At 57.3% G+C, this 23,208-nt stretch overlaps 2 protein-coding genes across 10 annotated transcripts; both read left to right on the top strand.

Moving 5' to 3' along the window:
• Positions 1-771: 771 nt before the first annotated feature.
• MUSTN1 (musculoskeletal, embryonic nuclear protein 1) lies at positions 772-1,984 on the top strand. The gene is made up of 3 exons (XM_027121087.1): positions 772-933; positions 1,333-1,465; positions 1,673-1,984. The coding sequence occupies exons 1-3, from the start codon at positions 925-927 to the stop codon at positions 1,777-1,779; spliced, it is 249 nt and encodes an 82-aa protein (XP_026976888.1). The 5' UTR covers positions 772-924; the 3' UTR covers positions 1,780-1,984.
• Positions 1,985-2,106: 122 nt separating this feature from the next.
• On the top strand, positions 2,107-23,163 carry ITIH4 (inter-alpha-trypsin inhibitor heavy chain 4). 9 transcript variants are annotated; one of them, XR_003435836.1, is made up of 25 exons: positions 2,107-4,500; positions 5,693-5,853; positions 7,867-7,971; positions 8,073-8,235; positions 8,365-8,475; positions 8,972-9,103; positions 9,869-9,985; positions 10,257-10,425; positions 10,522-10,647; positions 10,833-11,014; positions 11,110-11,295; positions 12,846-12,985; positions 13,221-13,375; positions 13,648-13,674; positions 13,956-14,009; positions 14,163-14,216; positions 14,490-14,576; positions 15,104-15,157; positions 15,353-15,379; positions 15,466-15,582; positions 16,692-16,866; positions 18,654-18,808; positions 18,932-19,028; positions 19,459-19,637; positions 23,040-23,163. XR_003435836.1 is itself a non-coding variant. In XM_027121066.1 (25 exons), the coding sequence occupies exons 2-25, from the start codon at positions 4,414-4,416 to the stop codon at positions 19,526-19,528; spliced, it is 2,751 nt and encodes a 916-aa protein (XP_026976867.1). In that variant the 5' UTR covers positions 2,107-2,513; positions 4,386-4,413; the 3' UTR covers positions 19,529-19,675. The 9 variants fall into 9 exon arrangements, 7 of the variants coding, with proteins under 7 accessions (XP_026976867.1, XP_026976866.1, XP_026976868.1 ...); XM_027121066.1 differs by lacking the exon at positions 23,040-23,163 and having other exon boundaries at positions 2,107-2,513; positions 4,386-4,500; positions 19,459-19,675; XM_027121065.1 differs by lacking the exon at positions 23,040-23,163 and having other exon boundaries at positions 2,107-2,513; positions 4,381-4,500; positions 19,459-19,675.
• Positions 23,164-23,208: the final 45 nt, after the last annotated feature.

Below are 23,208 nucleotides of genomic sequence, written 5' to 3'. Positions count from 1 at the left end.
CCTGTGCCTCTGTCCATGCCTTGAGTGGGCTTCACTCCTGCCCACCCTCTCACAACCTAAATGTCCTTGGGCCAGGTGCCCTTCGGTGACCTCGTCTCAGTCAGAGGCTCTGTGCTGTTTCCTGCCTTCTGCTCACCGGTTCCCTTACCACAAAGCATGGTTTCCTCCCGGCCCTTCCTGGGTGCTTTGCTCCCTCCTTCATCCTGTTGCTAAACTTGCACTGGGAGCTGGACAGAGGGCAGGGGCGTCAGCAAAAATGCAGATGGAGCAGCTCCCAGGCTTCCCTTGGCAGCAGCTTCTGTACCTGTGAGCCAGGGGTAGCCCCCATGATCTGAGTCCACTGTGAGAGCCCAGCGAGCTGGGTGTGAGCACATGCTCCCCAGCGGCACATGCAGGAAGCCGTCCGCCCTGCTGCCATGTGGGTTTGGGAAGTCTCTTTCCTCTGGAATCCAGAGAAGGGGTAGGAGAGAGAGAAAAACAAGCTCAGAACTGTCCACCCTGGCTCAGGGCCCTCTCTTTCCTCCGGGACACCCCCCACGCTGGGATGGACTATCGCAGATGGACAGCTCGGAGTGCCACACACACGTTACAGGACCTACGTTCATAAACGCGAGTCTCTGCCGGGCCCAGCACCTCCCACCTGCCAGAGGGCAGCTGTCCTCAAGGGTACGGGGTCTCCCCAGCTGTCTGCTTTCACCAGGACTGCAGCCCCCCAGGCAGCAGTGCTCAGCGAGCCCCCATCATCTCCAAGAATAAACTCTGAAGCCAGCGGCTGTGTGGATCTGAATCATCAGGGAGCTGTCAGAGGCGGGGGAGTGACTTCCCGGGACAGGCAAGCCAACTATATAAGCCCCAGAGGGCTGGGCGCTGCTCAGATCTCTTTCACAGCCACTGCCTTCCAGGGAGCAGTTCCCCATACCCACCATGTCCCAGGTAGGAGGGCCCAGCACAGGCCCTGCTCGTGCCAGGGGGTGGGGGTGGAGGGTGGACGCTGTCATCTTTAGCAGCTGTGTCTTGAGCTGAGCTCTGGGCATAACCACAGGAGGCTCTGCCTCCCCTGGAAGACCGGGGCTCAGGGAAGACAGGCACACAGATGGTGTGAGGCTACAACAGCCATAGCCCCAGAGCTCCCAGTTTGTGGGAAGAGGGCAGAGACTCGGGGTATGGGGCTGTGAAGTATAGTCAGAAAGGCTTCCTGGAAGAGGAGTGAGGCCTCGAACTGGCTTGAGTTAAGTAAGCAGGGAAGAGGGGTCTCGGCCAAGGCACAGTGCTGGGAAAGGGCTCTCAGCCTCGAGGCCTTGGGTTGTAAGATGAGGCTCTGGGCTTTCCAAGGCTGACACTCAGGAAGCCCCCATCAAGAAGAAGCGCCCCCCTGTGAAGGAGGAGGACCTGAAGGGGGCCCGAGGGAAGCTGACCAAGAACCAGGAGATCAAGTCCAAGACCTACCAGGTCATGCAGGAGTGTGGTGAGTGTTCTTGGGACAATGGGCTCCAAGGGCGCAGATGTGTGTCAATAGGAGGGAGGATGGGGTTGGGGGGGAGGTCCCATGAGTCCTTTTTCTAAGAGTTCAGAGCTTGTGAGCTCAGCAGGGTGCTCCCCACAAAAGGGGCCTTTCCTCCCTAGGAAGCCAGGCCGTGCCCCTGACTACACCTCCTCCCCATCCTCCCCACAGAGCAAGCTGGTTCTGCCGCCCCATCGGTGTTCAGCCTCGCCCGGACTGGCACCGAGACTGTTTTTGAGAAGCCCAAAGCCGGACCCGCCAAGAGTGTCTTCGGCTGAGAAGTGCGCACCACGCCCCTCACCGTCAGCAACACCTAGACACAGGAGCCTTTCCCAAGAACTCTTTTTTTATGCCAGAGCATAGCTTCTCACCCGCGGCCTCTGGGATTGGCACCCTCCCCAACAGCCCTGGCCCCTGAGCCCAGGGACTCTGCACCAGCACCTGGGCAACACCAATAAAGAGGATGCCCAAGTGGCCCCAGCATTTGGAGGGTGTTGGTTGGTCACTGGCCATGGCCACTAAATGCAGGGGAGGGGTGGGCAACGTAGGTGTGGGGCATGTTCTGTACGCTTCTCAGCCTTTGGGATGGCCCCAGAGGATAATGCAGGTGCCATTATGGCCACTGCCACGTACTAGAAAGAACCTTGGGTGTGGAGACCTGGAGCTGATCTGTGTGACTTCAGACTGTCTCTCCTCCTTTTCTGAGCCTGTTTCCCCTTGTATGAGGCAAGGGAGCCTATTGCGCAAAACAGGCCATAGTCACACTGCTCAGAGTGAAGCAGGTGGGGGCCTGGGGCTCACCCTTCCCTTGGTTTTCACAGAAGCCATCGAGATGCCTCCAAGGACCCCAAGGCTCTGAGGGACTCAGGATCCTCAAAGTGCCCCCCCGCCCCGCCTTGTTCATATTGCCTCCCTGCCAGCTCGCATCCCCTCAAAGACAAAGCCAGGTGGATGCTTCTCTCTGGCCAGTGGCAGTCTGCTTCCTGAGCTACTGTCCCCTCTCCCAAACAGGGTAAGCCTCCCCATTGCCACTCCCACAGCTCTGCCTGAGGCATGGAGCACCAGGTTCTCAGCTCATGTGCGATTCTTCCCGCTTCAGGCCTCAGTGTCTCTGTGCGCATGGACCTGTCAGACTCAGGGGACTGCAGAGGCCTGTCCAGCTGTGACAGCAAGACCACAGACAGTCCGGAGATGGACTGGCAGGGTCTGGGCTTACAGTGCCTGGCTCGGGGCCAGTGCCTACAGGGAAGTCCCGCCTGTCCCCTGGGCAGGTGGAGCGGGCTGCACAGAGCCTTTCCCACATTCCTGGCCAGCCCGGCCTCCTTATATAGCTGTTTCCAGGCTGGGTCCGTGCTCTGTGCCCCAAGGGAGCAGACCTTCTGTGGCGACCAGGCCTGGGCCTGCTCGCTGGGTTCCTGGGGAGGCTCTTTCCCCAGATTGCTGAACGGGTATGTCTTCCCGAGTAATCCCAATCACATCCATAGTCAAAGGGAGAGCTGTATAGATGCGCCAGAGGTGAGGCTTCTGGCTAAGTCATGCTAAGGAAGGGGAATATTTACTTGTAGCCACAGACCCAGCTTCCTTCCCTTGGGGCAGGTGCTACTGGCGTTGACCGAGGCAGGGCTAATGGAAGAGCCCCCTTCCCGGCCCTTGCAAGCCTGTCACTGCGCCAGGGTCCCAAGTAGGCCCTGAAGATGGTACCCTTCCCCAGTTCCCACCCCTGGGATAGTGTCACTGAGTCCTCCTTCCCCGACCAAGGATCTGGCACCTGGCCACTTTTCTGAAGCCTCTTTATCCCATCTGTGGCCCCAGACTCAGGAGCCAAGCTTTCCCAGAGCCACAGGGACATAAGCACCAGCTGCGTCCAGATCCCCTAGTATTTATTCGCTTTATTGCTACTTGTTATGAAAGCAGTCTTTCAACTTTATTAAAGGAAAATTGAAAAAACATCATCTGTAATCCTACCCCAGGCCCTCCAGCCACCTCCTGTGGTCTGAGCCCACGACACCGGCACTGCCTTGGCGTGCTGACAGATCGGCGTTCTGCCGTTTCTCACTCCAGGCATGACCCACGGGCTCCCTTGACACGGCTGACCTCCGTGTAGGCCACCTGAACATCGTCCCCCTCAGGAGCTCTGTGCTCTCTCTGTTCCATGCTTCCCTCAGGAGGTTCCCCAGAGCGGGACTTCTGGGCCACCACGTGTGGGCGTCTTTATGGCCCTCGGTTTGTATTGCCAAGTGCAGATCTTGTTTCAGAGGCCTTGCTGGAGTTGCACCAAGAGTCCTGGCTAGAATAATGGGGCCCAAACAGCATCCTGAGGCCCCAGCAGAGAGAAGGGGGGCTCCTTGACCTAGCCTCTCTCATCCCAGAAATAAGGTGTATCCATCCTGCCTTGGCCCCAGCAGATCTTGCCCCACTCAGGCACCCCAAGGGCTGCTTGGTGCATTTGGGGTCCCACTGCCCAGTCACACTGACCTGACTTCCAGGCCCCTGCCTCCTGCAAACCACCCTCTGGCCCTCCTCTTTCCGACCACGCCTGTGCTTCTCCCAGGCTGGGCTTATGGAGAGCAGGCCAGTTCACTGCTCTGTCCTCCAGTCCTAGGGAGCCTGTCGGCGAGATGAGCCGTGCAAGGGGTGGTGGTGGTTTGGTCGGATTCTGGACCATTCAGAAGGGGCGCCAGCACCTAACTCCCACCTGAGCCTGCTCCTGCTCAGTACACGTTCCCATCCCCAGCCAAGGTCCACAGGACATTCGCAGTTTGCCTGCTTATCTGAGGCCACGGCGGTGTTTGGCTTGCAGATCCCAATTTCCCAGAACCTGCCCCCACAGGGGCGGGGCAGCGAGCAAGTTACAAATTCATTCCGCTCTTCCTCGCAAGTTCAGAAGCGGCCTGCCAGGCACCAGAGCCAAAATGAAGACCCCAGCCCCTGGCCGCGCCTGCGGCGTCGTGCTGGTCCTGCTCTCGCTGGCCACCCTCCAGACCCTCAGGGCCCAAAAGGTAGCGGGTGTCCACGGGTTCCTGTGTGTGTGCACCTGAGCGTGAGTGGGACAAGTGGGTGAAGGGGAGGAGAGCCTCGGTGTGTGCAAGTGAGCACGGGTCAGTGTGTGTGCAGAGAAGTCATGCTGCCCATCCACCGGCACCACCCTGAGGGCTCTATGGAGAGTCCCCCATTTACAAGAAGGGGTGATCCCGGTATCCCCAGTTCACGGGGAGGAAGTGCAGCCTAACAAGTTGCCCTGGAGGGCGGCAGTGGGTGGGGCGGGTAAGAATGGGCCTCAGGAGCCCAGCTCACGCCTCCTGGCTGCGTGACCTCTCGGAAGTCATGGATGCTTTCCGTGTCTCTTTTTCCTCATCTGTAAAACAAGGTAATAATAGAACTATTTAGAAGTTTGTGGTGAAGAGGAAACCTGTAGTGTTGTAAAATGCTGAGTACAGTGTCTGGCATGGAGCAGACACTCACGTGTAGACAAGCCACACGGCCCGCCACGCACCTCTGTGCTAAGCACACGTGCACCACATGGCAGGCGGGCGAGAGGTGTGTAGGCTCTGCCTGTTTGCACATGCCCTTCCTTGGAGACCGCAGACCTCGAGCGAAACACATGCCTGGGGGAGTGCCCTGTGGACAGGGCAACAGGAGAGGCCCGATGCTGCAGGGAAAAGGGGGCAAAGCAGAAGATGCCCAGCCTCAGAGATGGACCCTCCAGTTCTCCCAGCTCCTGCAGGCCCCTGGGGGGAGGCTGGCAGGGGCTGTTTTCTCCAGTCACAGGACTTGCTCACTGCCCTTTCACTGGGCAGAGCTAAGATGGCATGGAAGCTTCCTGACCTAACAGGACCCTCTGCCACTCACCTCTGCCCCAAGGATAAGTAAGTTCCTCCCAGACACGGTGGGGCTCAGGCTCCACCCCCCACCCCTTGCCTGCTTGTTCTCCGAGGGGCACTGTGGCCCCCACTGAACAAGACAGACTGATCCCTGCCCCGTGGCACTGTAGGCTGGGGACTGAAGCACACAGCTGCCTCTGATCTGAGATGAAAGTCCACAAATGAAATGCTTCATGGAATTCTGCCTGAGGCTTGATCAGTGTCTCGCTTGGGGTTGGGGGCCAGGGCTTGGTCTGGGACCAAGGTCAAGGCCCACTCTTGAAGAACATTGAACAGTCCTACCCTTTCCTTTCCTCCTCCACTGGTCCAGAACGACATCGACATCTACAGCCTCACTGTAGACTCCAGGGTCTCATCCCGATTTGCCCACACAGTCGTCACCAGCCGGGTGGTCAACAAGGCCAGTACTTTGCAGGAGGTCACCTTCCAGATGGAGCTGCCCAAGAAGGCCTTTATCACCAACTTCTCCATGTAGGTGCCCTCCTGCTCTCCTCCTCGTCCCCCCTCCCCAATCCAGCACTGTGACACCATGGTCCCTGTGCCAGATCAGGAAGAGAGGGCATCCTCCTGATGTGAGATGTGCCAGGATATATGCCTGAGGTGTGTGTGCTCCACCTGCAGGCAATACAGGGCGCAGAGGCTTTAGCCAGGAACTTCATTCATTCTCAGAGACGTTTCCCTCCCTCCGTCCCTCCCTCCCTCTCTCCTTCCCTCCCTGTATCCCTTCCTCCCTCCCTTCCTTCACCCATCCTGCTGTGCCTTCATCCCTCCCTCTGTTGGTCCCTCCCACCATCCATCTCTCCATCTGTTCATCCATTTTCCCTGAGTGCTGCCCAGGTGGCACATGGAGAACCACGGTATCTTTGTGTCTTTGCCTTTGAGAAGTACAGACTTAAGGCATCCTGAGGCCAAGCCCAGGCAGAAGGGAGTCACCAAAAGGCAGATTCCAGCTCAGAATACAGAAAACTTCCTAACCCCTGGGCTGCCCCACAATGAAGCAGTGCCTCAAGGAGGGGGACCACCTCCTTGTCACAGAAGTTCTAAGCCAGGCTCATCCCCCCACACCTCCAACTGGGATACTGCAGAGGGTGGTTCTGCTCTGGGTCAGAAGCTGCATTGGGAGGCCCCTGGGGTTTCTGTGGACTCTGTAAGCAGGTGATGATCCTTACGTTGTCTCTACTGTCCTCCCCCACCCTTCCCGACCGGGTTTTGCAATGTTTACTAAATGCAAGAGAACTCTCTGTCCCTGGCCCCGCAGGAGAGGCAGTGATTGAGGACAGGCCAGAGAGAGGCTGATCCCAGAAACTCAGGGAGGGCGATGGGTGAGGCAGAGAGCGAGCATCTCAGGTGGAGTCCCCAGTGCACCCTGGGACCCCTGAAAACCTGCAGTGGGGGTCTGGTCCCTATGGTGGGCTCCTCATCTCTCTGCCCGCACCCCCTCCAGCAGCCCTTGATTTCCTCACCCTGGAGCCAGGCCTGTGCTGCCCAACTTCACAGGCTGCACCCCGCCCCCCATGTGGGTGCCACGGCCGGCAAGTTACGAGGTTTCAGGCCCATCGCATCTTCTGAGGGCCCTGGACTTGCATCCCTCTCTGGGCCCAGCTCTTGTTGCTGCATGAGATAGGGAAGCAGGGGGCAGGGTGCCCTGCTCTGGGATCCCAAATTGGACATCTGGGAGGAGAAGCCCTGCAGCCCAGCAGCAGCCCAATCCCTAGCCCAGAGTTAAATTTGACCAGGGAGGTCAGGAGGGTGTGGAGGAAGGACACTTGGTCCTGAGGTCCTGGCTGCCCCCCCTCCCCCCCGTACACTCTCACCCTCTCACACCACCCCCAGACAGAGCAGGCTTATGTTTGCCTGCCAGTTCACTCTCAGTCCCCAGAAACAGCCACTAGGATTGTCTGCACGCCCCAAGGAGCCCTGTCCACCAGTTGTCCAAAACTTCCTTCCCCAGAGGCCAGCCTCTCTGCAGAGTGGCCTGTCCAGTATTGGAAGAGGGGGCAGCCATGGGGGAGAGGGGTCAGAGCCTTCAGTCCTGTGTCTCCACTGGCCTGGGAGCCGGCATCTCCCTCCTGCTGAGTCTGCCCCACGGGGCTGAGTGAACTGTGGCTCAGAGATCTCGCTGGTGGCTGACCAGTTCCTCTGAGAACAGTCTGTGGGATGGAAGGGGCAACTGGGACATGGAGCCCAACAGGAAGGGAGAAGAGAGGCCGGGACCTGCCTCCCCTGCAGCCTTCATCCCAGTTGTTTAGTAAAAGGCATGTTTGCCGACACAGTGCACATTTCAGGGTAGATGGAGGCCTGCAGAGCCCCCGTTGACACCGGGCCCCACACAGAGTCGTGTCCACAGTAGGTGCATAATAAATGGGTGGGCTCGGGTAAAGATGGGAGTCAGTCTGTCAAGAGGCACGTGAAGTCCCGGAGGAGGCGGGATTGCAGGGAGCCTCCCCCACCGGGCTCTCAACAACTCCCTCCCTCCTGCCCCAGGATCATTGATGGTGTGACCTACCCCGGTAACATCAAGGAGAAGGCTGCAGCCCAGGAGCAGTACAGCGCGGCTGTGGAGAGGGGAGAGAGCGCCGGCCTCGTCAAGTGAGCCCGACGGGGTGGGGAGGACCCTGTGGGGGTGGGGGCTGCCCCTGCCTTCAGCCGCCCCTGGTCTGAGGGGCAGACCTGATGCCCTCTTCCCCCAGGGCCACTGGGAGAAAGACAGAGCAGTTCCAGGTGTCAGTCAGTGTGGCGCCCGCTGCCAAGATCACCTTCGAGCTGGTGTATGAGGAGCTCCTGGTGCGGCATCTGGGAGCGTACGAGCTGCTGCTGAAAGTCCAGCCCCAGCAGCTGGTCAAGCACCTGCAGGTACCTGGTGCCGCCTCCTCTTAGAAGCCCTCCTCACTCTCCTGAGGGCGGCCCCTGCTTCCCCTTCTGCCTCCTGTGGAGGCCAGCCCTGTCCCCCAGCAGACCCAGTAACCCACTTCTTGCCTCTAGATGGACATTTACATCTTTGAGCCTCAGGGCATCAGCTTTCTGGAGACAGAGAGCACCTTCATGACCAATGAACTGGCAGAGGCCCTCACCACCACACAGAACAAGACCAAGGTGGGCCTGCTATGGTCTGTGGGTGAGAGTTCCCAGGGGCCTGTCTTCAGGCTGGCTCTATGGGCCTGGGTTTCCAGAGAGTGGGACCATTGGGCAGAATCTCTGCGCTAAAGGGACGTGTGAGGTTCCTGTGTCCATGCTGTCATTTGGCAGATGGAGAGGGCAAGACCTAGGGAAGGATGGTGGGTGCTGGTTTGAATCCTGAAATCGGGAGAGACGACTGATGTCAGGGTCCCAGGACCAGGTAGGGAGGAGGAGCTGACTGGACGCACACATCCTGAGCCCAGCCTCTGCTTGCACAGATCTAGGAGCAGGGGATTCACTTGTATGCACTCCCCTACATGGAGGCAGTCTATCTGATAGCTCAGCTGGAGAGAAAGTTCTCTGGAATTTGACCCAAGGCTGCCTCCTGGAATTCTCTCTTCAGATGGGGGTGAGGGGTGTTGTTGACGTGGCCTTGCTGCTCCTCCCAACTTCAGCCTGGTCATTTTTCCAGGCTCATGTCCGATTCAGGCCGACGCTGTCCCAGCAGCAAAAGTCTCCAGAGCAGCAGCAGGACACAGTCCTGGATGGCAACTTCATCGTCCGCTATGATGTGGACCGGACTGTCTCCGGGGGTTCCATTCAGGTGTGTGGGCTTCAGAGAAGAGCTGAGCCACCAAAAAGTCCATCTACCCTCAAGGACCTGAGCCTGGGGGTTCTAAAAGAAAAGACAAAATAACCACCCCTAGTTACCAGTGTGCACCAGGGGCAGCACAGACGGCAAACAGGCAGTTTAGTTGTGTTGTCCCTGAAACAGTTCTCTTTTGGAGGGAAGAAAGTTTGTCTCTGATGAAGAACTGCCCTGCAGGGTTTCCCTTGTAGCCTTGGCTGCCAGGAGACTCACAGTTCACGTTTATGTTCAATTACAGTACCTTCTTTCACACAAGTTTCTGGCATCGTTGTGCTTCCCCTTTATTTTTGAACAAATCACTGTTTTCTCGCCCCTTTCCCAAACCACTGGGTCCAGGGGAGACCAACCCCTCGAGGATCCAGAAGAACATGCAGGAAGCCATAGATGGACCTTGTTTTTGGATTCTTCACTTTTTTGATGGATCTCAGGTTTATTATGTCTGAACCTTTTAGTATAAGCTGCCTCAGATACTAAAACAAGTAAGAGGTAAAGTAGGGGTAGAGTTCTGGTGGGCTATGCATGAGCAGGGAAGCCTGCAAGGGACGGGCTGGACTAAACCCTAAAGTATGGCAAGGATTTGGGGAGGTTAATGGTGGGACAGGGATGGAGGGGGATGGAATGAAGAGAGCAGAGGACCCCCAGGACTGGGGATGAGGAGGCTGGTTGGGGCAGGGCAGGGCTGCAGCTCTTACACCTGGGTGTGTCTCACTCTGGTCACAGATCGAGAATGGCTACTTTGTGCACTACTTTGCCCCTGAGCACCTGGCCACGATACCCAAGAACGTGATCTTTGTCATTGACAAGAGCGGCTCCATGAGCGGCAGGAAAATCCAGCAGGTGGGTCCCATGGGCCAGGCGGGGTCCTGAAAACTCACAGATGTCCCACACCCTCAGCTCTGGTCGAACAGGCAGACCTGCCCTCCTCCAACTTCCTAGGTAGGGGGCTCCCATGGATCGAGGTTGGTCAGAGTTTGGGGCAGGTCCTGCCGCTAGAGCATTCACCATGTCCTCACTGCAGATGTGAGCCTGGGGGTGCAGCCCAAGGGCACATGAGCCCCCAGGGAGGCCCCACTGAGACACCCACCTTGTGTCCCCTTCCCCTGACCAGACCCGGGAAGCCCTCATCAAGATCCTGGGTGACCTCGGTCCCCGTGACCAGTTCAACCTCATCAGCTTCAGTGGGGAAGCAACCCCATGGAAGCCACAGCTAGTGGCAGCCTCGGCTGAGAACGTGAATGAGGCCAAGAGCTACGCCACTGCCATCCAGGCCCAGGGAGGTGAGCGCCTCTGCAGCCTTGCACGCAACTTCCAGGGCACTGAGCCCAGCCTGGGGCACCCTGCTGGGAGCCACCCTAAGAGTGTGTGCCCCACAGGGACCAATATAAACGATGCGATACTGATGGCCGTGCAGCTGCTAGAGAGAGCCAACCGGGAGGAGCTGCTGCCCCCAGGAAGCGTCACCCTCATCATCCTCCTCACCGACGGCGACCCCACTGTGGGTGAGGCCCTGCCAGCAGCCCCAGGACGTGCTGCCCAGAGGGAGTAGCTGGGCTCTGGCCCGGCTTGCTGTGGGACCTGGGGCAGGGAGGGGGGATCTCTGAGGCCCCTCTGGCTCTGAGATTCCAGAAATATCTGTTGAGCAAATCACTGTTTTCTCACCCCTTTCCCAAACCACTGGGTCCAGGGGAAACCAACCCCTCAGAGATCCAGAAGAACGTTCAGGAAGCCATAGACGGCCAGCACAGCCTCTTCTGCCTGGGCTTCGGCTTCGACGTCAGCTACGCCTTCCTGGAGAAGCTGGCACTGGACAACGGTGGCCTGGCCCGGCGCATCTATGAGGACTCGGACTCCGCACTGCAGCTCCAGGTGCCCATGCGCCCCTGCTGGGCCACGTGAGCGAGGGATGGCACTGACAGGCGGGCAGACCCCAGCACGGCCCTCATGACACCCCCACCCTGCAGGACTTCTACCAAGAGGTGGCCAACCCACTGATGACATCGGTGGCCTTCGAGTACCCAAGCAACACCGTGGAGGCGGTCACACAGGACGCCTTCCGGCTGTTCTTCAAGGGCTCCGAGTTGGTGGTGGCCGGGAAGCTCCGGGACCAGAGCCCTGATGTGTTCTCAGCCAAAGTCAGGGGGCAGCTGGTAGGTATGGCCAGCCATCCTGGAGGGGAAGGGCCGCCGGGGCAGGCAGTCAGCGGCTGGGTTCAAACCCCAGCCCTGCCAGGCTCCAGCCGGTTGACCTTGAGCAAGTTGCAGAGTGCCCTCTGCCACTTGCGGATGACGCATCCCCACTGTGTTGGCTCCTGGTAGAGGTTCAGTGAGAGGATGTGATTTTCTGAGAGCACCTGTGTGGGGCCGGCATGCGGCAGTCACTCCATGGTCAGTCAGTGCTGCTGCTGCTGTTCCCAAGGGCACCAGGTGCTTGGCATCCCCTCCTGTCCTCACACCAGCCCTCTGAGGTTACAGTCAGGCAGGGAGGGCTGCTCCCATTTCACAGATGAGCAGCCTGACATCCAGGCAGAGCAGGCGGTTTGCCCTGGGCCCCACTGCAGCCAGGTCAAGAACCCAGCTCACCGTGTGGCGTCCTGTCCTCGCCCAGCCTTCCCTGCCTCTGTGCCATGGGAGGCCCTCTCATTCCACAAAGAGAAACACAGCACTTCTCTAGGCCCTGGGGATACTGCCCTCACGGGAGAGACAGCATGGGTAAATTGTCACACAAACAAGGAGCTACAGGCTGGATAAATTCGGGGATCAGGGAGGGCTTCCCAGAGGAGGCTCAGCTAAGACTGAGAGGTGAGTAGAGGGTGGCAGAGGCCAGATGGTGGAGGGACGGAGGAATGTTCCAGGCTTGCGTGGCAGGCAGGCAGCACGTGTGGGGAGAATAGCAGGTGGGCTAGGCAAGCGGGCATGGGGGGCCCAGGGCCTCATCTCAGGAGAAGTAGCCAAGTGTCATGATGGGCAGGGCATGCCCTGTGGCCAGCCTGCCCGGCTTCACTTCCAGCTCTGCCATCTCCCAGAGGTGAGACCTGGGGCAAGGCACTTAAGCTCCCTGTGCCTCAGTTTCCTGCTGTATACAAATGAAAGTAGGTCACCTCTCCCACACCTGGTAAAGCTGCAGTGGGGATTAAGGTCTCGCCTGGTATAAACACTCCATGTATGTTAGCTGCTGATATCCTAGAGGCCAGGGGTTCCCAAAGTGCAGAACCCAAGGTGACTTGGAGTAGTTTACAAACGAACATGTCTTTGTTTTAGTAGTTTAGTTATGCATTTATTTTAATGTGTTCTGAAAAATAACTCGAACCGCAGACCTAAGATTTCACAGGTATTACTGCTCAGGTCAAGACCAAGAGTGTTAGTCTACTTAAAGTTCATTGGAGAAAAACCATCAAACAAATAGCTGTATGTGTGGAGAAGGCAAAATTCATGCAGCTCCTGGTTCTGCGCCTGCTGTGTAGCACCTGGGATAGTTTGCTCCCTTTTATCTCCACCTCCTTGTCATCCTTGGAGGCTCTGTGGCTGAGCCCCTCACACCCCTAAACACACTCCCTACCCTCCACTCTACTCAAAGGAAATGTGGCCTTGCAGCCAACGCTGCCCCTGCCAGGTTTCTCGTGGCATTGCTGGGCAGCGCCAGGCCAGGTGCAGACGTCACACCCTCACTGCTCCTGCCCTGGCTGGGCCCCTCTTTCCAGCACATGGGGAACATCACCTTTGTAACGGAGTCCCGCGTGGCAGAGCAGGAGAAGGCGTTCTGGAGCCCCAGATACATCTTCCACAGCTTCATGGAGAGACTGTGGGCGTACCTGACCATCCAGCAACTGCTGGAGCAAACGTGGGTGGACATACCCTCCAGGGCCCACTGGGGTGGCCACACACGGTCTCAGCACTTCCCCAGGCTCTTCACCGGTGGGGCAGGCACAGCTGGCGCTAGGCATGGAGACGGGGTGGCGGTATCGTGTCTGAGTTCCAGACCCCCAGTGAGAGCTCCCTAGAGGGGTCTGGAAGGGAGGGAGAGTCTGACTGGGCACCCCGGGGCCTGCTGAGCCACTGGTTTCCTCCGCCTGCAGAGTCTCCACGCCAGATGCTGAGAAGCAGGCTCTTGAGGCCCGAGCTCTGAACTTGTCGCTCAGCTACAGTTTTGTCACCCCGCTCACGTCCATGGTGATCACCAAACCCGAAGGTCAAGAGCAGTCTCAGGTTGCTGAGAAACCCGTGGAAAATGGTGGGTGTGGCAGCAGAGTTTTGACCCAGCATTTTCCCCAGCCCCTCCCCACATCCCGACCAAGACGCCACCCCTGCCACCCACAGACTCCCAGGAGACTTACCCTATTTCGTTGATGAGGAAACTGAGGCTAGGTCTCCTGACCCCTGCATGTTCACTGCACCTGTGTAGTGCTGGGGTTGGGAAGCAAGGTTAAACAGAAGCACTTCAAATTTATCAAAACCACCCTGACAGTGAATCTCTCTCTTTCTCCCTCTTTTTGTTTTAACCAGAAAACAGACACAGGAATGTCCACTCAGGTAAGGGCCTAATACCCTCTAAGGCTGGCCTGGGTGACTGTTGGTTGACACAGGGCCTATGTACAGCGACTGTGAGGTTGCTAGCCGGGGCCTCTCCAACCCAGCCCTGCTCAGGAGGGGGTGGCATCTGCCCAAGCACACTGGTGCATTTAGTTACCTGTTCATTCATATTGGTTGCCACTCAGGCCCTGTCCTGGACACTAGGGCCACAGACCCCCATCCCACTGGGGGCCCCAGAAAGGCACATCCAAGAAGCAAACCCAGGTCTCTCTGATTTCCAGGTCACACTCTCTTCAGATATCATTCCGTGGGAGGCAAAGCGTCCAGAGTATCAGGTAGCAAAAGAGGACAGGATAGAGGAAGGGGCTGTTTATGGAACCTTGAACCTGGCCACAGACTGGGCTCTGCCCTGGCTGTTGGGGGGAGTGACTCTTGTCTCGCCTAGCTGGTGGCAGGGCTGGGACTTAAATCCAGTTGTGTCCGATTAGGAGGCAGCAGTGCAGACCCTGTCTTTTCTAAAAGAAGAGGCTGGAGAGGACAAGGTAGTTTGAGGGGCACTGCCAGAGTGGGGCAAGGGGGGCCGATATCCCAGCAGGGAGGAGTTCAAGAAGGGTCCATTGTTCCAGCTTTGAATTTCTCCCAGAATGGCGGGTGTGGGGAGGGGAGCCGTTTGCCTTCTCCACGTCCCTCTTCTGGGGTGGGTCCCAGAGCCATGGGTGTGGGGACCCATGGCACTGCTTGAGAAAAGACTGCATGTGTCAACTTTTCCAAAACTGGAGTTTTCGATAAACTGTACAATTTCCCCACGAGATTAGGACCACCTGGACCTCTTCATCCTCCTCGTCTTCCTCATCCACCCCACCGTACACCCTGGAGACCAACGCCACCAGACGTGATGCCACGTAAGCCGCTTTCTGACCCTCTGAGGGCCTAGTTTCCTCAAGATGAACCTGCCCATAGAGTTGGATAAGATAGAGCACCAAGCACAGGGCTAGGCACAGACCAGGGAGAGTTGCTGTAAGGTATGACATTACATAACGTGTCCTTTATATTTACTTAATTGGATTCATCACACTCTGGAGGCTGGCTCAGGATGGAACGTTCTAGAAAGGGAAGATTTCCTCCATTCCCAAAGCCAGGAGTAGTCCCTTGAGCTGTTTCTGATCTCCAAATCTGGACTCAGACACAGCCGCAGGGCCCGGCTGGACCCTGTCTCCTCAGCGTTTTCCCTAATAGCATGCTCTTCTGGTTGAAAAATCTCTTTGCAAAGGCTCGTCCAGATTGGGTGTAGGTGTGGCAGGGGTTGTGGTATTGGAGCTTGGTGGGTGGCAGGTGGCAGTGATGGCTGGAGGGCTTGCCGACTGCTTTGAATCCTGACTGCCTTCTCCCTTTCTGTTCCTGGCTGTTCCTGCACTAATGCCTGCGTCAGGGCTATCAGCTACCTCATTTCTTGATGAACATGACATGGACTTAAGAATCAAAGGTACCTCCAGGCAGCAATAGATTCTGGCCCTATAGCAGGGAGAGCCTGGGAGGGGAGAGCCCGGGGAGCTCTGCCACCTGTCGCGTGGGCTTCTCGATGGAGAGGGAGCCCTGCCACACCCATCTGCTACTCCATTGCTCAGCCCACCCCTCCCCAGGAAGGGGCTGCCTAAACCCAGACTTTTTCTTCTTTCAGAAACAACCGCGGCATCCCCACACCACGGTAAGTGCCAGCTCCCCTCAGCCCCCCCCCCCGTCCTCACCCCCAGCCTGCTCTACCTGCCCCCAGAACCACACCTGCTGTCCCAGCCCCCATCCAGCCTCCTTCTGTCATCCTGCCGCTGCCTGGGCGGAGCGTGGACCGGCTCTGTGTGGACCTCAAGCGCTCTCAGGGACCGACAAACCTGCTCTCAGACCCTGGCCAAGGTGAGAGGTGCACACCCAGTCATACACCCAGAGAGACCCGGGCACCATGCACCCCCAACTTCCCACCCCAGAAAAAATGGTGGGAAACCTGCCCACAGAGACTCACGGGCAGTCCTCGTCCCAGGTAGTAACATGGCCAAGCCCCTGAGCACCGACACTTGTGCTCATATGTCTTCCCCACACACCTTTCACTGGGCACCACATATGCAGGCCTGAGTGGCCTGCACCCCAGGATGACCAGATGTGGGCTTACCCCCAGGCACTGCCATACTTCAGGGTTGGGGAGACAGGCCTGGGCACAGAGCAGCGCAGGGGCCTGTCGTCCGTGCCCAGAGCGCCGTGGAGACAAGCCCAGAGGAGGAGATGAGAGCTGTCCTAGGGTCAGGGGAGGCTGCACAAGGTCATATGGGGGTGACTGGGCCTTGGCAGAGAAATGGGGGGTCCACAAGGTAGAGGAAGGGGTAGGCAGAAGCACAGAGCCCTGAAGGAAGCTGGTGGGGCTGTAGGGGGTATGGAGGAAACAAATGGGGGGAGGAGGTAGGTGCCCTGGCCAGACCTGACCCTGAGTCCCCAGAAGGGTCGAGCTGAGCTGTCAGGTCAGACGTGGGGACACACAGCACTCGGGATGCTCAAATGCACACCTGCAGAGCCACTCACAGTCAACGAACATTTACAGCCCCCTCGTTTCCCCCAGACCTCACACACTGTCTCCCGCTTCATCACGCCAGGCCCAGAGTCTGTTTGCTCCCTGAGGCTAGGGAGCACTGATTTTCCCTCCCACTCTTGGCCACGGTGCCCAGCTCAGTGTCAGGCACTGCAGGGGCTTCACGCGCGTTTACTGACTTCACACGAGACCTCCCTCCTCAGAGGGCTCGTCTGAAGATGGCTGTCACCCAAGACTTGGGGGCCCCTCCAAAGCTATAGGGAACCAAGGGATGAGTGGAAAGACTGTGGGAAGCAGGCCCGTGGTGTGAGGGGAGGCTGGGGAAGGGGACCGGAGGTGAGCGGGTGAAGAGTGGCTCGGGGGGTTGTAGCCGGAGGGACCACCTGTTCAGGCTAGTGCCCAGCTGGGACCACAGCTTCGACCTCTCTGCTCCCGGCCCTCTCAGGGATTGAGGTGACTGGCCACTATGAGACAGAGAAGGGCCACTTCTCGTGGATTGAGGTGACCTTCGAGAAACCCCAGCTGCAGGTTCGTGCATCCCCTGAGCACGTGGTAGTGACTCGGAACCGAAGAAGCTCTGCATACAAGTGGAAGAAAACTCTGTACTCGGTGATGCCAGGGTAAGCCACAGGCTGGGGCCCGGCGGTGACCCCTCACCCCATGTTAGCTGGTGATGGGACGCCGCAGGCCTGGGGAGGGAGTGGCTGGGCATGAGTCCTCTGCAGTGGGCCGCACCCACAGGAGGGGCAGAGATGCACAGAGCCCTGTACCTACCCCACCTGCTCTGGAGGGTGCCAAGGGGTTGTCCCGGGGGCCTGGCTACCCTCACACCTAACCCAGGTCACTGTCCTGTGCAGGGGATGGTGTGGTTTGGAGCTGCTCTGCTGAGTGACCCTAGGCAGGCTGCCTAGCCCCTCTCACTTCTAACTAGGGATAATCATCCGGCCCTGAGTCGGAGGGCTGAGAGGATGGTCCAGTGAGAGAATGTGGTCGGGGAGCACTTTGCCCACAGACAGTACGGTGCCCACTGGGCATGCGGGAAGATGCGCTCTCTATGTGGTGAGGTAACCCTGACAACGAGAGGTTGGAGAGCGCTGTCCATCAGGGGAGGTTATAATTGTCATCCTTAACTTTGAAGCTCTATTGAGGAGAGACAGGTCCCTCTGACATCAACACCGGGCAGCTGGGGGGTACTGGAGAAGGATGGCGACCTCTTCTTGTGGGGCTTCCCCTGTGTGGAGCCTTGCAGAGGTAGCTCTCCTGCTCTGGGAGTCACGAGGGGCCTGGGAGAGAGGCCAAGGACCCTGGCCCTCTTCGAGCCGTGTTCTCTGAGCCCCCAGCCTGTGCTGAGTATGTTGTCCGCTCCCTCTCACCCAGCCCCTCCGAAGAGACTGGTTCCCACTTGATACATGAGTGCACACCTGGCAAATCTGAGGGCCTCACCTGAAAAGCTCCCAGTTTCATAAAAGATCTTAGTTTCCTGCTATCTGGTAGACACACAAAGATCAATAGCATTTCTGTGCCTTGGACATACACACTAGAAGATGGAATAAAGGATTCCTATCAATCGTGGTGATTGAACGTCCACATACTTTCATGAGCTGCAGAAGATGCACATAAAGAAAAATAGACCACGGCTTGTACACTGAACTCTGTCAAGAAGACGGTGTAAGTTTAGCGCGTTTCCATTGAAAATAACCTCCGAGTCACAGCAGGGTCTTACTCAACATGCTTAAAGGAATCTAACGTTCCTAAGAAAACAAAAGTGGTAATAATCTCAAAGATTATTTTACGTTAAAAAGGAAGGCATTCGAGAAGGACTTGCCCTTCTAGACCTTAAAACACATGATTAAACACTGATCATCAGAAGAAAGTGGCACTAGCCATAAAAACAAAAGGGACAGAGGAAATGTATCCTTGAACCCCTAAGTCATATTATTCATGAGAAACCAAATCTAAGAAAACCAGAGGGAGAGGAACCGTTATCTCATGTTATAAATAATCCTGGGATAGGGGACTTCCCTGGCAGTCCAGTGGTTAAGACTCCGCGCTGCCACTGCAGGGGGCATGGGTTTGATCCTTGGTCAGGGAACTAAGGTCCCGCATGCCGTGCAGCACGGCAAAAAAAGAAAAAAAAAAAAAAAAAAAAAAAAAAATATATATATATATATATATATATATATATATATATATAATGCTGGGATAACCAGGTATCAGTAAGTTAACCTTGGTCCCAGTTGACTGAGGAAACTGAAGCCCAGAAGATTGAAGGGACCTTCCACCAAAGGCCACACTAGGAGATCCTGAGGACAGGAGGGCAGCCCCTGCCCACTGCCATGCTGCTGCCCACGCCCCTGCGGGCACCTCCTTGCCTCCCTTCCTGCTCAGGACACAGGTTTCCCCACAGTCTCAAGATGACCATGGACAAGGCGGGGCTTCTGCTGCTCAGCAGCCCTGACAGAGTGACCATCGGCCTGCTGTCCTGGGACGGCCCTGGGGCGGGGCTCCGGCTCCTTCTGCGGGACACTGACCGCTTCTCCAGCCACATCAGTGGGACCCTTGGTACGTGGCTCGGGACGTCATCAGAAACCGCCTCTGCCTGTGAACAGGCAATGCCATCACCTCTGCACGTCCCCCAGCCTCCCTCCGTCTTTATTCCTCGCTGACCTGCCCTTTGTGTCTCAGGCCAGTTTTACCAGGACGTGCTCTGGGAGCCCCTGGCAGCAGCAGATGACAGCAAGCGAACACTGAAGGTCCAGGGGCATGACCACTCTGCCACCAGGTGACTCAGCACAACAGGCCACTGAGCCCGGCCAGGGGTGGGGCTGGGAGCCGGGCTCTGAGACCCCCACTCCTCCTCTGTCCCTGCCTGGGAACTAGACAGTCAGGTGTCAGGTTAGACAAGTCTGACCCAGCTTTCAGTGGCCCCACAAAGGATGGTCAACTCAGACCCGCAGAAAACATACCAGCCCAAAGATCACTAGAGTGAGTTGGGAGCAGTAGGAAACTCCCCCTGAATTCCTAGAGCCCTGGCCCCTGGAGACCACACACAGCTGGGTGCCCTTGGGTGGCCAGGCCTTGTCAGCCTGTGCTGGAGGGAACTCTAAGGGACCCCAAGACCCTCCACCTTCCACATTCCTATCCCTAGCTGTCTCCCTCTCTTCCCACCCAACCTGAGACATGCTGACCACCTGTCTGTCTGTCCATCCCAGAGACCTCAAGCTGGACTACCAAGAGGGGCCCCCGGGAACAGAGATTTCCTGCTGGTCTGTGGAGCTGTAGTTCTGATGCAAGGAGTTATGCCCACCCGCCGTGCCGCCTGCTGGGTGCAGATGGCTGCCACCCTGCGACCACAGGGCCACCTGTGGGTCCTGTAACATCATGGGGAGAGGTATTTGTGCTCATTAAAATAAAGAGAGGTGGTGTGAACCCAGGGAGTGGGCATCTCTGGTCCCATCTGGCCAAATCCCAGAGCCTCAGGATCACGTCCTGGACGCGTAGAGTGTGTAACATTAGAATCATCCGCCATCAACCCTTCAAAGACCTGAGGCCAGTAAGGCCCATGGAGAGCTTTCAGTCTGGTCCCTTCATTTCTCAGGCAGGGAAACTAAGATTTAGAGAGATTTAAACCACCCAGTCAAAACGTTGCTCTTGCTGGGGGCCTAGGGCAGGAGAACACTCCTGGGAGCAGCGTTCACTCTGCTTTATGGTGACATGGTCCATGAAAACCAGTTTTGACTCAAAAGAAGAAAAGTGACCTGGGTAGAAGTTCGTCATTCTCAGCAAACTTTTGGGCCCTTTTGCAGTGGGATTTGCCAGACATAATTTGATTTTCACACCTGTGCTCAGGAACAGGCCTGTCTTCTCACCACCTTGCAGAGAAGCTGGCAGTGGAAGACAGAGGAGACAGAGATGAGGCCCCAGTCCCAGGAGGGAAGCAAGGGTCTGTTCCCAGGAGCTTGGGCTGTTGAGGGTCTCCTCTCCTGTTTGTGCCCCAGGGTTAGGCACCCCAAAGATTGCATCCAATTCTTGCACAGGCAAAGCATACTTTCAAAACATTTATAATTATTTCACCTACTTCTTCAAAAATGACACAAGTCTTTGGCTTGCAAATAAAAAACATAAAGAGAATAAAACCAAAAACCAAGAGAATGAAAATAATAGAAAAGAGCCAAGCAGGAGGAGAGTTAAATCAGAGACACCAGGGTAGGGGAAGCTGTAGCAGCAAAAAAGCTTTGCTCTGAGCTTCCTGGCAGCCAGGGTAAAGCAGAAAACGAGTTCATTTGCTTGCTGAGAGGGAGCAAGCCAGAGCAGGGAGAACATTCTTTTCCCAGCTCTTGAGCTATACAGGGTGTTTGCTGAGTAAGTCTTTCTAGAAGGGTAGAAAAGAGGCCGGTGGGAGGGAGGGGTCTTCAGCAGCAAGTTTGCCCAACACTCAGGAACACTCTTTCCTGCACTACTGCCTCCCCATCAAGCCTGGGTGGCAGGCAGGGGTCTCAGGCAGAGTCACTTTGTGAAGGTCACTCAGAGGGGCTCAGACAAGAGCTCAGCGAGACAAGGGAGCAGCTTCGGGGTCTCCGCTGGACTTGCTGTGGGGCTGGCCCTGACATAGCGGAACGAGACGCCGCCACCTGGGCTGGGCTGTGGCATTTGTGCCACAACAGCGGGGTCCTGGGTGACTTTCTGGCCCAACCAGCACCTGAAGTGCGTGAGTTCTCTGTGAGCAATTGGAAGTAGGTCCATGCATGTCACTGTTTTGTTCACTGCATGCTTTCCAGCACCTGCTTGGTCCAGGCCCTGGGCCGAGTGCTGCAGGTACATTGGGCACCTGACAGACACAGCTGCCACCCAGAGGACAACCAGGTGCCACAAGGAGCCCAGAGGGAGGCATCTTGCCCAACCTGAGGAATATCAGGGGAGGCTTCCTGGTAGTGTCATGGTTGGGATTGGACTGGAGTTGAGTTTTGAAGAATAAAGAAAAGTTAGCCCAGTGGAAAAGGAGGGCAGGGACACCAGGGCCAGAGCCAGGACACTGCACTGAGTCCAGGAAGGTAAAGGGAAGCGGTGCCGTGGGGTGAGGTGGAAGGGACGCTGGCGAGGTGGGGAAGCAGCCCCAGGCCAGCACCAGTTGCATACACCTCGCCATGGAGCTTGGCTTCTATCCTGAAAGCCCAGGGAGCCTTCACAGGCTGTAGGCAGGGACAGGCACAGCCAGGACGAGGTGGGACTGGGCAGAGGACAGACCTCCCTGACTGTGTGTTGGGGGAGGGGGCAGCATTTGGGCTGGGCACATCCTGCTGCCCCTCTCCCAGCCCGCTGGGTTTGGTTGCTAGCTGGAGCAGCAGGACCTTTAGATAGGCACCTCAGGAGGACCAGAAACTACCGTGCCGATGCCTTTCACACGCTCCATCTGGCAGGATCCTTCTCCCCGTTTCATAAGTGTGAAAACTGACCTCAAGATGACTGGTTTAAAGCTACATGGCTCCTCAGCCGACCTGGGACTGCCCACTTTAGGGTGTCCCATCCCAGGCCCGGGCCCTTTCTGCCAGCCCAGCCTGGACCTCTGCCTCTTTCAGTCCAGGGCCCTGTCTCATGTGGCCCTCTCTCTAGAGCGGTAACAGCGCCTCGGGGGCTCTTCTGGTGACAGATGTTCCCTCCTGGATTGCCCTTCTCCAGCCCTCTCCAGGCCCCCAAGCCAGTGTGGGCCCTGGGCAACCCTGTCCTGGCTCAGACAGAGGGGCCCCTCGAGTGGGAGGTAGCAGAACTTCCTGGTGAGCCATGGCCAGACCCCACTCCACCCCACCCCGCTGGCATTCGAGACCCTTCCCAATCTGACTGCAACCTCCTCCGGTCTTACTGTGTCCCCCGCTCTGCCATAAGCGAAGCCACCCAATACTTCCTTCAGCCGGGTACCTTCCGCCCAGCGTGCCGTCAGCCCCTCAGGCAGAGAGAACAGCAGAGGCAAAGGATCTGGGGAAGGAGGGGTTGTGTTTGCAGAACTGGAAGCAGTTTGTGTGCCTGGAACGCAGACAGTGAGAGGGAGAGACCGCAGGAAGGACTTTTGTCTTTGTCCCAAGAACCCTGGGTGGGAGATGTCATTTATAGGGTTTCAGACAGGGAATGATGACCAGGTCTGCACTGCAAAAAAGCTGTCTCTGGAAGCAGGAGGGCTGGGGAGGGGCAGCTGCTGTTGTCCGGGTGGGAGAGGGTTGTCCAGGCTGAGAGCCCTCAGAGCCCCTTCCCTAGGAACCTCTGGCTGACCCCCACCCCACCCAGGAATTACTGTGAGTGTGCAGCAGGTGGTCACCGTGAGGAGTGATTGGAGGATCCCAGGGGTCCCCAGCCCAGCTGAAGGGAAACTTGGGTACCCATGCAAGCAGGACCTGGGTTATTAAACTATGTGCTCCCAGATCCTACCCCAGAATGTTGGGTTTACCTGCTGAATAGATGGGTTGTTGGGGGGAGCGGGGGATGGGCGGGCAGATGGATGGCGAGATGATTAGAGTCGAAGGGTGGGTGGCGTGCACAATTAGCTGCAGGCTGGGTCTGCCCTGGAGCATTCTTTGCTCCTGAGTCATAGAAGGAGCTTCAGGCCTAAAGGTCCTGGTAAGAGCTTGTGAGCCACGACCCTGACTTTTCCTCTGACCCTCCTGAACTCTGAAATGTAGTCAGTCCTTCCCGACTTCTCTGGGCCTCTTTGCTCTCGAGTCAATTCTTGATTTTTTCCTTCCCCAACCATCACGTGTCTAACTCCCCATAGTACCACCCCACCCCAACCAACTGTGTCTTTCAGCCGCATCGGTGGAGAGGCCCAGGAAGTTGCCTTCCTAGCAGCCAGCCCTTCCTTCGAGCTGCCTGTCCCCTGGAGCAGGGGCTCATGGAAGCATGCAGACACTGGTAGCCGTCCGGTTTCTCCTTGGCCTTTACTGTCACAGCCCTCCATCAGGCCCCACTCTGTGCCT

This window comes from Aethalodelphis obliquidens, unplaced genomic scaffold (assembly GCF_003676395.1).
Source record: "Aethalodelphis obliquidens isolate GAN/ISIS:26980383/991018 unplaced genomic scaffold, ASM367639v1 scaffold22, whole genome shotgun sequence".
NCBI classification, from domain to species: domain Eukaryota; kingdom Metazoa; phylum Chordata; class Mammalia; order Artiodactyla; family Delphinidae; genus Aethalodelphis; species Aethalodelphis obliquidens.
The sequence above is the reverse complement of the archived record's forward strand: the minus strand, read 5'-3'. Positions and strand labels throughout refer to the sequence as shown.